The 14747-nt window shown below is 44.9% G+C and overlaps 1 protein-coding gene across 1 annotated transcript in view; it reads right to left on the bottom strand.

Annotated features, from left to right (window-relative positions):
- Positions 1-590: 590 nt before the first annotated feature.
- The window catches only part of BARX2 (BARX homeobox 2), a 35291-nt gene continuing 21134 nt past the window's right edge, over positions 591-14747 (bottom strand). The window contains exons 2-4 of the mRNA XM_010581388.1: positions 4687-4984; positions 2096-2180; positions 591-863 (exon numbers count right to left, since the gene is read on the bottom strand). Coding sequence (XP_010579690.1) covers positions 612-863; positions 2096-2180; positions 4687-4984 — 635 coding nt within the window. The 3' untranslated portion in view covers positions 591-611. The remainder of the gene's footprint in view (positions 864-2095; positions 2181-4686; positions 4985-14747) is intronic.

The following is a 14747-nucleotide window of genomic DNA, read 5'->3' as shown; positions in this document are numbered from 1 at the left end:
TCTGAACTCCTTCCTAAAATTGTTTAAGTTGGGCCCATCCCTAACAGAAATAAGTGCTGGTTACACGATGAAATGGTGCTGTCAGAGCTCCCCATTTCTTAGCTGTCCCTGATCTGAGACCAGACCAAGACCTCCATCCATTTGCACTACTTTAAAAGGCAAGGATAAAGTCAAGCGAACACACTGAACCCTCCAACACAGTCATATCACTACACATTTGCGTTCCGCAGCGTGAAAGGAGCCCTGGACCTCTCCGTTACTTGCCAGGAGCTGTCTCAGGTTTCTAGACGTGGTTTTCTCTGGAAACACGTTCAGGCCTCCGTCACTATCTGTGGGAAGGCTTACGCACACCGCCGGAGGGACGGGTCGTCACCACTCACATGGGATGTCTTTGTTCCACCGTGGCCCGTGATGGCTGATTCCCAAAGGCACAAAGTGACCAATCTTTAGACTTATACACAAGGTCTACATATATATATATATTTATATATATATGTACACACACACAATTACATACATATTTAAATATATATATATACATATATATATTTGGTTTTGGTTTTTCTCTTTTATCTTTTTTTGCTTTTCTTTTTCCCTCCTTTCTTCCCCTTCTAACTTAATGGTGTAGTCTCCTCTGAGGAGGGCTCTGGTATATGTTCTGGAGAATTCTCTGTCTCCAAAGAGACTTCTGGCTTCTCCTCTGTCAGTTTAGGCTCCTCGGGGGCTTGAGATCCCTCCAGCTCCTGACTCTGCGCCTGGCTGTTCATTTTCTCTTCTGCTTCGATTTCCTCTGAGGTGGGAATGGAGTTTTTCTTTGGACGGCCTTTGGGCTTCGTTGGAGCTTCCTGTCCACCCTTCAGCACCTGGAGCAAAGAGATGAACCGTCAGGATCAATCTGAACTCCGCTGCTGGCAGACATCCTTTAGAGAAGGATGAAACTTGGCTTTGACCTCAAAGTTAATCCATGACTTGGTCACCATTTCAGCCTCATAGAAATGTCCTGTATTCATGGAGTGAGCTCACCCATTTTCTCATGTAAATAAAATGAAATGCAAACATTACCAGCAAGGACACCCAGAACTCTGGAGGTCTCTAAGTCAGTTCCTACAGGAGGCCCAAAAGCAACCTAGGTACACGGTCCTCAACACTACAGATAAGATTTTATGCAGAATTCAGTTCCTTTCCTGAGCGTGTGCTTTATTCAAAGCCCAAGTAAGAACAGCCATAAACCTTAGCCAGGATTTCCTCTGATTGCCTTTCCTCCAGCCTTTTCGCTTTCTGAAATAGCCTTTTAGTATTTTTTTTAACACCTGTATTAAAATGAATGAGACCCCTCTCATCTGAGTAAAGGGTGGGAGTCAGCAAGACAGGTCTGTTCTCATGTTTAATTCCCTCTCCCTTCACACCATCACTGCAGCAACAAGACACTTCCAACCAAAGATCTGTATCCAAGCTAATCCCAAATTTGTCTTAAGTGGCAGTAACTTCTGCAGCTATCACATACATTCAAAGATACAGTCTAGAACTGCGTCTCCTCTCCCAGATCAGAATACACAAACATCTCCACTGCAGAATGTCACAGCATCATGGCTCCCACCAAGATTTATCGGACAGTTGTCCTTTCTAAAAGCATTTTAACTGGAAAAAGGCCATGAAGCTGAGAATAAGTGAACGAGGTGAAAGGAAGGTCTGAAAAGCAAGTATTAATGATACTAGCTCTCAAAACTGCATTGGTCTCCATGGAGCAGCACAATCTTTTTTGTCTATACACATAACCAGTCCCACAAGCATTAAGATCACAGGAATGCCAAAAATGCAGAGGAGATATTTTGGTTCTTCCCTCTGTTAGGTTATCATTTCTTTCATCCTTTTGCTTTGTATTCTTCCTACTGCCTATGGTCCCCTCCAGCCCACCACATATGCTGCAGTATGAACATTTTAAAAAAAAGAGTATGTCTCTTAAGAACAGTGATCAAGAATAAAACAAAATTTGGTTTAAATAGACACAGGTCACTGACACTATGCTCAGCTTCCAAATCTGTTCTTCTGAAATCAGTTTTTAAGGACCGTGGAGAAATGGTAACAAACCACCTACCATTTTCTTCCACTTCATCCTACGGTTCTGGTACCACGTCTTCACCTGGAGCTGAGTCAGCCCCAACGACTGGGCTAAGTCAAGCCTGGGAGACAAAACAGACATTGAAAGGAGTTTACAGAGGCCAAGAAGAGCTCAGATGCCAAGTGCAGCCAATCCAACACTGTAAGAGCATCCAACAGTGGGACCACCAGAAAAGATGGCTATGTGTCTCTCTAATCTGTTGTTTTGAGAAAAGGTCAGATAAAAGTGGTAAATACTGTGAATTTAGCATGTGAAGACAGATGTTCTTACAGAAGAAGCAAGAATATTTAGGAGTTTGTGAGCCATCTGTTCTCTTTCCTCCTCTGTGACCGCTGGACAGAGGAGCAAGCCTAGAAGTTGCAGAAGTTTGCCTGCCCTCTTTGAAGCCTGCTGTACTCCGACTGCTGACGCTCCATGTTTGTATGTGAAGCAGGAAGCTACTGGTACACCGCATCCCCAAAAAACAGGTCTATGGTGTCTGAAGCAAACACGTAAGAACCAAGACACCCAGCATCAGTCTGCCTTTGAAAGTGCTGCTCTTTGGATCATATTTCTTCTTCGCTACTTACATAATGGGGGTAATAATACTATCTCATTTCTCACAGAGTAGTAGTACATCTAAATTTATTAATTTCTTATGCTTTCTGCTATTATAGGCAATTTAGGCTTATAAATGAATATACTATTTGCGTGTTTAGCTTAAGGGTATATGTGGCAGACAGCCCATAATCCTGATTCATCCTCCACAAATCTCCAACCTATGCAAGTTCATCTGAAACCACTCATTATTTCTATATTAAAACCCAGGATATGAAGCAAATGCAGCTCAGAGTAACTCTTTACCCTTTCCCACAGGTGGTAGCACCGCACATCTGGCAGTTTTGTAATGGAGTTGCACAACGGACAGAGTTGGAAATCCTCAACAATGCCAGGCAAGCGCCCCACAGAGTCACGCAAGTCCTGCAGGTGGGACAGCTCAAACTCAGAGTCACATTCCAAGGTGTTCTGGATTGTGTGAACTTCTTGGCAAATATTTCCCTGCCTTTGGATGGGGAAACACATTTGTCAAGGCCAAGTTTTTCATAATAAAACTTTTGTTTCAGCTGGGTTCCTAGGGCAATCAGACTCACTCTTATATTTACAAACACCTACGTACCCCACACCAGCTCTCTGTGCACAAACTCACACTCATGGATTCATGCTTTTCCCCACTTTGGATTCACTCTAGACCTACAAGCTTGATTTGCCTGCTGCCTATGCCACTACATAACATCTGTGAGATAGCCCATTGACTTAAAGATACCATTACTGTTATTTGAAAAGCAAAATCCAGCAGAGGCATTATCCTGTCGTACTGCACTCCCTTACTACTAATAACCCAGGTGCTTCAGTTGCCCTCCCAGCCATACAGTCTTGTGCCCAGGCCAAAAGCTGCAGGAAAGAATGCAGGTCACAATCCACTGCTTCACCATCACGTTTCCAGCCATGAGTTGACAGAGAGAAACACTGCTTGACTAACTCTTCTTGCCTTAGTGCACATGTTTTATCACACTTTGAATACCTTCAACCAGTTACCATCTCTTGCCACACAGATTAGCATAACCACCATTGCCTAGAAACCCGAGGAAACAAACAGAGGGGAAGTGGTACATGGACAGGAATTGCTCATCAGCCTCAAACATATACAGAGCCAAGGAACAGACATACGATAAAATTAATTAACAGCCTTGAGTGCTTCATCAATGGTGTCAACCATCTGGTTATGTGAAGCTGCGAGGAGTCAGTACAGGCGCATTAGGAACTCTGAAACTGTATGAGACAGGCTGGCCGTGCCCATGAAATTTAGTCTAGCTGCAATCCTTGGCTTTGGTGACAGGCAGTACAAGCAGAGAATGCTGATCTTCAAAACCAATTTAGATATTGGGAAACTGCCATCTGCATCGCTCAAGGTCTGGTGTACTTTTCAAACCCTCTCTAGGTTTACAAACTTCATAGGAATTGGACAGGTCTTTTTCCTGCAATTTAAATTTGCAGAGTATGATTCAAAGCCTTTAAAAAAGCTAAAGCCTCTCCTTAGTTTGGTTTGTCCATTTGGTACCAAGCAGTCCCTAAGAACTTGCTTTTTCCTTCACAAAGATGAGGTACTTGCCTGTGCCTTCACAAGGGCAAGGTAGCCTTCAATGCTATGCAACCCTGGCTCTGTTTTCCAAGCTGATGGACAGGCCACCGCCTTCTCATTGAATCGCTACCCAAGTTTGCCAGATGAAAGCTAGTTCAGCAGACAGCTGAAGTTACAGCCAACCTCTCAGCTGCCACGACAGAGAGCCTTCTGCTCTGTACCTTGCCTATCTCTGAGCTTGGATGTCTGCTAGCAAGCACATATATCACCATGTGACATTTCCATTGATATAATCTATTTGTGTCACCTTTGATCCCAGGACAAATTTAATCTGGTCATCTGCCCAATGGCAGAGGCATCCCTGCAGAGCTAGAAGGCAGCACACCACAGCCAGGAAGCGTGCAGCCCTTTTGCTCATTGCTTTTCCTAGTCCAAGAGACTGACCTACCTGTCAGGGGTAGAGAGATACTTCTGCTTCTGGAATTTCTTCTCCAAGCCCATCAGCTGGAGCTCCGTGAAGATGGTCCTACTCCGGCGTGGCTTTTTTAACCGAGGGGTGGGCTGCTCTGCCTCCGACTCACTGCTGGCATGGGTCTCGCTGGCAGGTGTCTCTGAGCTCGTGGTCCCCAAGGAGGTCTGGGCTGGCAGCACGCGGGAGCTGGTGGCAGCTGGGACGAGGTGAGGGACCACAGAGGGCTGCCTGGTGATGACGGAGATGAGAGGATATGCCCGCAGAGAAGGGGACCCTGGCAGGGAAAGAAGCAGAGGTGGATAAAGGCCAGTTCAGTGGCAATAAGGTTAACTAATGGGAGCACTGGAGAGAGTAGGGGGCGAGGAATACCTTTCCTGACTTTGCCATTCACTTGTTAAATGACCACAAGCAGTCAGTTCCCCTCTCTGGACCTGTTCCTTCTCCCAGATTGCATGTGTTTAGCTTTCCTTGGGCTGGGAGTCTTGATGTGCATTTCCCTAGCACAGGGAAAGGAGGGCCTGCATTTCCAATGCCTTCTTTTTTTTTTTCTTTTTTTTTTTTAGGAGCTATTACAACACACACCATTGAAGTCATCTGTCTAATTGCCACAAGAGATTAAACTCAACAAACGATGAAATCTGTCCCCATTCATGCAACTCTGCTTCTCTATGGACACGAGGACAGGGTTCACTTGAGATAGTTACCTAATCTCCCTTTACAGGCGACAGACAATGGAGTTCAAGTCACAATTCATCTCATCCTCTAGTAGGTAACTGAAAGAGTCAGATGAATCACACTTTCATCCTCCACTGTCTATACTGACCCCATTGACTATGCAGGCAGATGAGGATGAATACATCGGAAGCAGAGTTCTTCACTGACTCTTAACTCTACATCTGGTATGAACCAGTAGATACCAGCCCTAAAAAACAAACCAGCAGTTCCGCTCCTACCCTTTCAGGTCAGGGCCAGTCTGGGATGACAAATCTAAATGTTCCCAAACACTAGAGGAAGTCCTGATTCACATCAGACCTTCTGGATTTACAGCTATAGACAGATTTCTGCTCAGCCTTAGCCCCAGGAAATCAAATGTTCCTTTAAAACTCGGGCAGGGAAATAGGGCCACGTATGAGAAATGTACGGTCATTGCGAGATGGCACTCTATACAACTTTGCAACCAAACTGCACAGTCTTGGGCAAGTCACTTTCTTGCTCCGTGCCTCAGTTTACCTCATTTGCAAAATGGAAACAATCCTCCTTACCTACTTCACTGGTGGTAAAACATGGATTATATTTTAATGTACATAAAGTATTCTGAGATCTTTAGATAAATGGTACTGTGGAAAGGAACATATTACACCAGCAGGCCTGATTGTGAAACTCTTAATATGAATCACCACTAATGAAAATAACAAGCTGTAGACCTCAGTGAGTCTATTTCGGTGAGTAACTCGTCACAGTGGAAGAAAGGAGTTGCCAGCCTGGCCTGCTGATGACCTGTATTCCTTACCCTCCTCCCCGGAGTGAAGGGTTGTGATCGCATAAATCAGGTCCCAGGTAAGCTGCAGTGCACAGGGTACATCAAAGTATCGCACAGCTTGTTGATCGTCACTTCTCTCCACAGCTGCTGCAAGCTGTGCAAAATCCAGCCACTTACAAAGCGAGCTTGGAAAACTATTGCCAAAACACCATAAATCCCAACAGACTGGGATTTAAGCAAGACTGGGACTACAGACTGGGGTTTAGGCAGACTGGGACTTAAGCCTTGCTTTCTCCTCCACATCTCCACAACACTAAAAATCAAAATATTTCCATTAAATTTAAATTATTCTACTTAAACCACCAAGGAAGTACTTGAGAGATGAGATCAGAACTGCTAAGCCAACCTTCAGCTTGTATAAAGTGTTATCTACCTTTTCTTTCTGTGGATTTTTTTCAGCTGAAGACTGTGCTGATCTACAGCATCACCAAGTAACCTGGCAGAAATTCTGCCTTGATTTACAACTTCAGTGGCTGTTCAAAGATCATAAATTCGGATAGAGCTCGCTTTCCTTTGCTTTACACTACTAATTCTGCCCTCACTGATATTTATGCACCCGCTGACACCAGCCAGCCACACAGAAGGTAAACCAGATCCTGCTCCCATAGTCTATATCCTCCTCGCCAGTACCCACTACAGTTAGTTTCTGCCATCGCGGGAAAGCAAAAGCAATGCCAACCCACCAATGGAACAGGCGACTTCCTCTGTTTGAGCCAAATTTGCCAAAAAGAATCAGCCCCTCTTCCCTTCCTGAAGGGCACCTCCATTGTGAGAGTCCTGTGCAGGAACCCTGAAGCCACCTCCACCGTAAGAGATAATCCTGGGTGAGCGATGAGATGTGTTGATGGTTTTCATCTGGCAGCAGTCCTGGGACTTAGCCCTTCTGCACTACTGGTCTCGTTCACAGAGGCTCTAAGAGAAGAGGCTTCACGGATCCCAGTTCCAACCTGCTCTCAATAAGGAGACTGAAAACTGATGCCCTAGCTTACACAGCATAAAGGAGTGGATCCAGTCTTATTATATACCCTTATCCTGCTGTTAGGGGGTCCTGGTTCAAACCTTCCCATCACAGAGCTCCTGCTCCCCTGCAGGTTCATTCTCCAAGTCTTATCTCATAGTCTGAAATCCCATTCCTGTCCTTGCACATGGGCGGCTTCTGGCACCAGGTCACTGGTTAATTGATACTTTTACCCTTGTACCCCTGTATATTTCGAGCAGGGCTCTCCATAAACCACAAGATTACTACGGAGTAATAAATCACCAGAGCTCAGAAACCCCTGCAAGGCTCCAAGTGACTGAAACCTCTGGACGAAAGCATTTGTACAGGAACTCTCTTCAAGGGAGGTCAACAAAAGGTATTTGATATCAGAGCAATCAGGGATATTTGCTTTCCCGTATGGCATGGTAGCAGCATCTGGGACTGCTTGGAGGTGGGGGAGGCTAGCTACAGTGCTCCAAGAGCTTAAGATCTGCCTCCATCAAACAGAGGAAAGTCTCTTCAGGCTATTTTTCCTGATAATCAGGTAGGATCAGGAATAAAAGAACTGCTTTCCTCCTTCCAAGATCAGCAGTGAGAACTTGGCTATTTTTGCAGAGTAAAACAGCGGTTGGTTATTAGAGAAGCAGATGACATTGGAGTTGTTCAGGTCTATGCTTTCAAGTGCTGAGCACCTGAATGAGGGGATACATTTTCCAAAATGTTCAGCATCCAGCAGCTGTGACCTGGCCAAATGCTCAGAAAAGCTCAGCACATGCTTATTTTTGGTGCCCACGTCAGGACACTTATTTACTTACGGCACTTCTGAAACTGCTGTTCTACTTTGGTGCAAGTAGTGGTTTGCAACTGCTGAGTTGCTTCGAGCTCCAGGTGGTGAACAGATTTGTGAGGCTGTTGACACCAAGTGTCTTATATTTCTTTATCATTTGTGCTCATAAAAGAAGCCTTTGCTTATGGTTTGACACCAACAGTTGCATCAGTGCTTTTAGAAACCATCGTAAATAATGAAAGCATCTGCTGATGTTCAGCCCAGCCATATACAAGACTTCTCAGCTTTCTGCCCTCAGCCTGATGAGGACACAGGATGGTTAGGGCGTAGAGTAAGGACAGCATTTAGAGAAAGACATGGGGTTCAAGGCTGCAGATATTTTCTGCGGGGACAATTGCTGGCCAGAAAGGGGGCAATGCTTTAGCAGCTAACTCTCCTTGCAGACAGAGTAAACCAGAAATAGCTAGCCTCTACATTGCACTAACTAGCTTCTAGATCACAAAGAAAAAAAACTAAGTTCAGTGTCCTGTTCTGGATCTAGTTATCCCAAAGTTCAAAGGTAGCTGAAGTTGAGCCAGTCCATTGTCTCTAAGTACACTATTAACATGACTCCCCTTAAACCATCCGTACAGTTCTTACTCTGATAAAGCCTTGGCTTCCAAACACTATGAAATCTGAGGCTAGATCTAAATTTCACATCCCCCAGAGTTCAAAGGTATTTCTAGACTGACATGGTATTGTAAGAATGGAATAATTTCTTAATCTTCAACAAATTAAATGCTGGCAAGCAGCTCTTGTCTGCTCAGCACTGTTGTGACATGCTCTGTCTCCCCAAATGGGAAGGAATGGAAATGAAGCACTCTTCCTTTCTGTACCTGCCTTTCAAAACAGTTTCAGCTGAATGCATACAGTCCTGCATTGTTGTCTGAGCACATTTTCCAATCTTGACCCACTGGTCTTCTGCACTTGAAAACCAAAAAGCAGCCCACGCAAGCCAGAAAATGAGGAATTAGTTTGCTACCCTAGCAACATACCTCAGGTGTTTTAGTGTTTCCATCTAAAACAATCAAGAGGCAGCACAGTCCAATGGTGAAGCAACCAGCGGTTTAGGACTCAGGAGGTCTCAATGTTCTTCATAGGGACAGGAGTCTCTTTCTATGTGGTTTTTATACAGAAAAGTCCCAGTTTTATCTATTAGAACAGTCTTAATGACCCCAAAGTCTAGGGTAGTCTCAGGCTCACTTTGCTGCTGAATACTTCTGAAATACTTGGGAAGTATTAGTATAATCCATACTTCATACCATGCACAACTGAGGGAGTGGTGCTTAAGCAACAGAAGTTTTCCTGTAGTTATTTTTTAAGCATTTGAATAGTCTCAATTTCAAGCAGCATGGAAGTTCTTATTTCTGTCCATCTCCATAAAGCTAACATCTGGCCACTCAGATGCTAAAACTAACCAAAAGCTAAAAATAAAAAGGACATTGGATCTGCAGATTATTTTCTAAGGATCTGAAAACATTCTTCTTTGCTATTTAAATCAGGCCATGCTGGCAGCCACTGTACAGTAAATAACAGATCTGCCCCTCGCACAATGCACTGACCACACCACCTTGAAATGAATTGGCTTACTCAAGCCACACAGGTCTCAAAGAACCCTGGACTCCCGATTCCTAATTACATGTAAAATATTTGTCCTAGAAGGGTATCATGATCTAACGTATCCAAACATTTTTTTCTCACTTGTTTTGCTTTTCAGCAGTAACACAAAGAAGAAGGACAGAGAATTAATCCCATTTTTCTCCAGAAGGTTTCCGTCAGGAATGTCAATTTTTACTAGCCAAAACAAGCCGATATCCCAGGCGTAAATCTGCAGCGTGTCAGCCTTTTACTCCCTCTTCCCCTAGGTGTGAACACAAGAGGTAAACCACCAAAGACTCAGGCCTCACCACGCTGGCTCCAGCTACGTGAGCAGGAATTGGGAACACTGGCTTTTCATCACACCAGCCTGAAGTCACCTCTACTCATCTGCTGGGATGCTTCTATGAAACTTCTTAGGACCACTAGATAGGATGCAGTACACCAGCACCAATGCACCAGATCATCTTGCAAAAGTTTTAATTAAAAATAAATACTTCAAACAAATCTTTTCCCCTTCTTTTTCCTCGTCCCCCTCCTCCCTGGCTTACTTTCAACCCCAGCAGACACAAACTAGAGGGAAGAGAAAAGGGAAAGCACTAATTAATTGCACTGTTTGACTGCCGGCAATGGCAGAACAGTTTTCCTCCTAGGCAAACTCAGCTAATTCTGTTTTGGAAAGAAAGAAAAAGGAAGGAAAGATTTATGGATCAGCTCCTCTTGGCAGGTCAGCCCTGCTCGGAGGCAGAATAAAATCTCACTCAGAATGGGCTGCAGTGAAAGGTAAATAATAAAAGAAAATGAACTTACGACTCAGGAAGGTCTATAAATCTGCAGTCTCCTGAGTGTCAAAACAAAAGGGAACCAAGAAGGAGTGAGTTCATTTAGGAAAGAGCTTCATTTTGCTGAAGGAGCAGGCAGCCTACTGAAAGGAAGAAGCAAGCCCTGAGTGAAGCAAAGGAGGCAAAAGAAGCAAGGAAACGTTGAGAATGAGTTGAACAACACACAGTTTGTTTAGCAGGGAGGGTGTTACATCTACTTTTTCCACCACAGATCCCCAAAAGCTGAGATTTCCCAGCCATGCCATTCCAATGGATCTTCACTAAACTTTACCACCAGCCTCCACAGGAGTGGAGGCAAGCCAGAGCTGAGCATAGACCTGATATAATCCAGAAAATCAACATGGCCCAGGAGTCAACTGGTTAAAGACAACAGCCCAATACCCACTGTGTACCCCAGGACACAGGATGTCCTCTCAGGTCAGCGTGGGCTCCTTTGCCTTGTAGCTACTAGAGCTAGACAAAGGCTGGTTAGGAACCTAGCATGGCTCTTACACATGCTTACCTTCCTTAGCCAGCACACACCACAGGGACCTGCGGCATCTCTCCTGTCCATCAGAAACCCTGCTGAGGGTAGCAAAGCAACTCTTGCTTTCAGGTTAGGCCTTACACCATCTACTTTTGCTGACATTGGATTTAAGCCTTCTCTGCTCCATCTGTACGAGGCTCAGGCCCTGAGCAGCCCCCAGACATGGGGGCCTCATCCTGCATGTCCTTGCTTCCCCTTTGCTACCTCCCAGCACCCTGAGCGCTGACAAGCGTGGGATCAGTGTCTCCCCAGGCACTGCTGCCTGTCTTTCCTGGAAAGGTGACTTTCCCTCACCTGGCAGGGCTTGTCTCAGCCTACATCCAGCATTGCATCGTTGCATAGCCAGGCTGTCGGCGCTCTTGCTGAGTGCAGCTGTCATGAAAGCAATCACAGAGCTGGTGAAGGCAAGGCAGCAGGCAAGAGGTGGTGGGACGAGGAGCATGCCCTTGCCAGCAAAGCTGTACCCTCGAGCTGCCTAGTTTACCACTGATGAAGCACCTCCCCAGCGAGATTACTTCTCGTCTCTTCCCCGTGCTTACGTTGTGTTTTTACAGGCACTGCCACCAGGATACCTCACTTATTTGCAATTGCATTATATTATCCAATAACACACAAAAAATTTAAGCCACTGTGTAAGTACAACAACTGCACTCATCTACTCTTCATGTTTTCCTTAAGCTCTGCTTTATGATTATTAACTATTAGAAGGCAGCTTGCATCAGGTGCTTCCGGAGATCAATGCTGTGCTCCACCAAGTGCCCTGATAAGGATGTAAAGGCAAAAGGAATGAGAACAGCAGCAACGGGCTGTGCATATACCAGGCGAATTAATTTCCCCTTAGGAACAAGAGCTTAGGAGAGGGTTGAAGGGAAATAACCAGGTCCCCCAGCCTCCTTGCAATAGCCCAAGATCCAGCCTTTTCCTAGATGCCCTGCCCACTGGAGTGCTGTCATTAACAAACACTTGAATTCCAAGTTAAAAAAATGAGCTGGGTGATGTTTATGCTATGCAGCATGGTGCTGTGCACAGATCCCTCAGCTATCTCTAGAATGGGAAGAAGCATAGCTATGCCAGGGTATGATTGCACCTGAGCTAATTATGGCCTGAAGAGAGGTGGGCTAATTAGGTTGTGAACACTGTGTTGACAGCTTGACAGTTTCCAAGACATGAGTCGGTACATTTGCACGGTGCAGCCCTTGCAACATGCTGACACAGATGGTCTTTCAGAGCTAGCTGCCCCTCTTGTGTCCTCTCGTAATGGGCTGGATGTCCGAGCATAGCCACAAAATCTTCCTGAAGCTGTGCCCTGCGCAAGTCAACTGAGCCTCGAGCCCAGAGGTGGTACCTAAGTATGGACTCAAATGTTTTTAGGCATCCCTGTCAAACAAAGCTTGGCCAGAGAGGTGGTGACAGATCATTTGTCACGAATCCTTCATATCAACCACTTCAGACATTGATTCTCTTCTCATTCTTTCCAGTCATACTGTAAGACAACCTGACAGAGCTTACCCCTCTTTCAATATTGAAATAGCTAGAAAACCTCCATGTGATCCTCAGACTCTTAAGTGCCATATCTCAACCCTATAATCAGATCATTCTGTGGCTATTGCATACTAAACAGGAATTCTGGAACTGGGAACGCTTGAGAACGCTCTTTACTGCCATTCCTCTTCTCCAACATCTCAGCACCTAAGAGGTTGGTCACTTAACTGAGAGTTAAAACTGTTTTGGGAGAGGAGATTTTTCTTCATTTGTTTTTGTTGTTTCTTTTTCTACTAGCTCTCTTTTTCTTTGGTTACATGTGGAAACCAGTTGTAGCTAAGCAAGAGCCAAAGTCTCTGCATACAAGCAGAGGTGAAGGCCACTTCTGGGACATTTTGAAAGCTTTCAAAAATAGTCCCAAGATTCAGCCCAAATGCACAGAGCCAAAATTTCCATGGGAAATCATGAGTGTCACAGAGGCTACAGGAAAGCAGAGCAGCCAAGCCTGAAATCTAAGTCCAGAACTGGAGCACGAAGAGACACTGGTGGTGCTCCAAAATAGCGTTCAGCAAGGTTCCTTGGAGCTATATGTTCATCATCAAAGGTTGCAGGTACAGTTCACACCATATTCTATTTCCACTTCAATTCAATGAATCCTATTAGCCTGACAAGGACCAGGAGTCTTGCAAAAATTAAATGCAACTCAGCTACACAGCAAAAAGTCTGCTTGGTAGCAAATGGATTCTCTCCTTTGTGGAAGAATCCAGACCCAACTGATGTCTGTGGCAAAATGCCCATCAGCTTCGGTGGAGCCAGGATTTCACCTGCATGTGTCCACAGGAGGAAAAGAAAACAGAAGTTAAAATTAGCGCAGCTAATTTTAGCACAGCTAAAATGATCCTTTTGAGGGCATTCTACTGAAGGCCAATTCTTCAGGAGTCTATACCTTCTGTGATGAGCCAAGTGGGGGGAAAAAGTGGCACCTTATTAAATGGTAATTTTTGACAGCAGCTTCTTAGGTGGGGGAAAGCTAGGGCTCATCCAGGAGCCCTATTCTACCTTCCCTAGGCACATTAGAGAACAATCACTTTTCTGTTCAATCAGATTTTTTTGAGGGAGTGGGCTTTCAGTTAAGTCAGTTGCAAACAAAACCACTGATGTCTGTAAACATTAACTTTTATAATAATGACTATAACATATTGCAGCTAGAAGGTGCTCCTTCTCAAAGCATCTCTCATCATGCAACTACCTGTCCAGCTACCCAGGGGTGAGCAGAGCTGGACACGAGCTGCAGCTGCCGTTCCCCAAGCTGTGGGCCACTTAAGAGTTGTGGTTGAGTTTAGCCCAGTTTCAAAGCCACAAGTGAAACTTCCTCAGTGCTTGGAGCTGAGATCCAGGTTTTCTGTTTCAAGCCTGTCCTCATTAGCAATTTATCAACATAATGTTTCAGTGTAACTTCTACATAATAACAGTGATTAATAATTTGAATGCATCTGAGGCATGCATGCCGGAGGCCTTCACAAAAACTAACCAGAAAGATAATTAATCCTTACTTAATAATGACATTTGATATTTATATTGTGCTTTTTTACATGTTTAAGGCACCGTACACAGAGTAAGTAATTGGCCTTGAACAAATGATGAGCCTGAGAGCCTCCCTGAATGAGAGCTTGCCTCACTCCCTGCTGCCACAGGCAGATGTATAATACCTTGCCTTAGACAGGACTGGATGTGGGGCAATTATCTATCTTATAAACGCAATCCAAAAACTCACCTACAGCATCAGTGTCTCCAGGGATGCCAGATCCCTGAAGGATGGCACCAGGATTCTTCTGGCAGGGTTGGCGATAACCATTATAACAAGCTGGCTTTGTTCGAGGGCAATACTGGTGGGGGAGGAGATCGGAATGCATGTTGAACCTGGAGTCGAAAGACCTGGTTGTGCTGCTGTCCTGGGGCTAGTCACTCTGCCACGGTCTCCTGTTATCACAGCATACCAGTGCTTAGCTGCTGAGTTTCTCCTCAACTGTGGGAAAGATATAAGCAAGCACCACTGGGATGCTATAGGTTGTTCTCCCTGCACACAGCGGCCTTTCTTCCAGGCTGCCTGTCAAAGAGGGGAGTGTGCCAGGACCTTGTCAGATCCTCAATGAAAAAGAAAATTTATATATAAAGGTTGTTTTGTTTTGGTTTTTTAAAGAAGCATTTAAAGAATCCATTTGGCCAGCACTCAAGAAATCCTTTGT

The sequence above is a fragment of the Haliaeetus leucocephalus genome, unplaced genomic scaffold (assembly GCF_000737465.1).
Source record: "Haliaeetus leucocephalus isolate CR32 unplaced genomic scaffold, Haliaeetus_leucocephalus-4.0 Scaffold773, whole genome shotgun sequence".
NCBI lineage: Eukaryota > Metazoa > Chordata > Aves > Accipitriformes > Accipitridae > Haliaeetus > Haliaeetus leucocephalus.
Note: the sequence above shows the minus strand (reverse complement) of the source record. Positions and strands in the feature narration are given on the sequence as shown.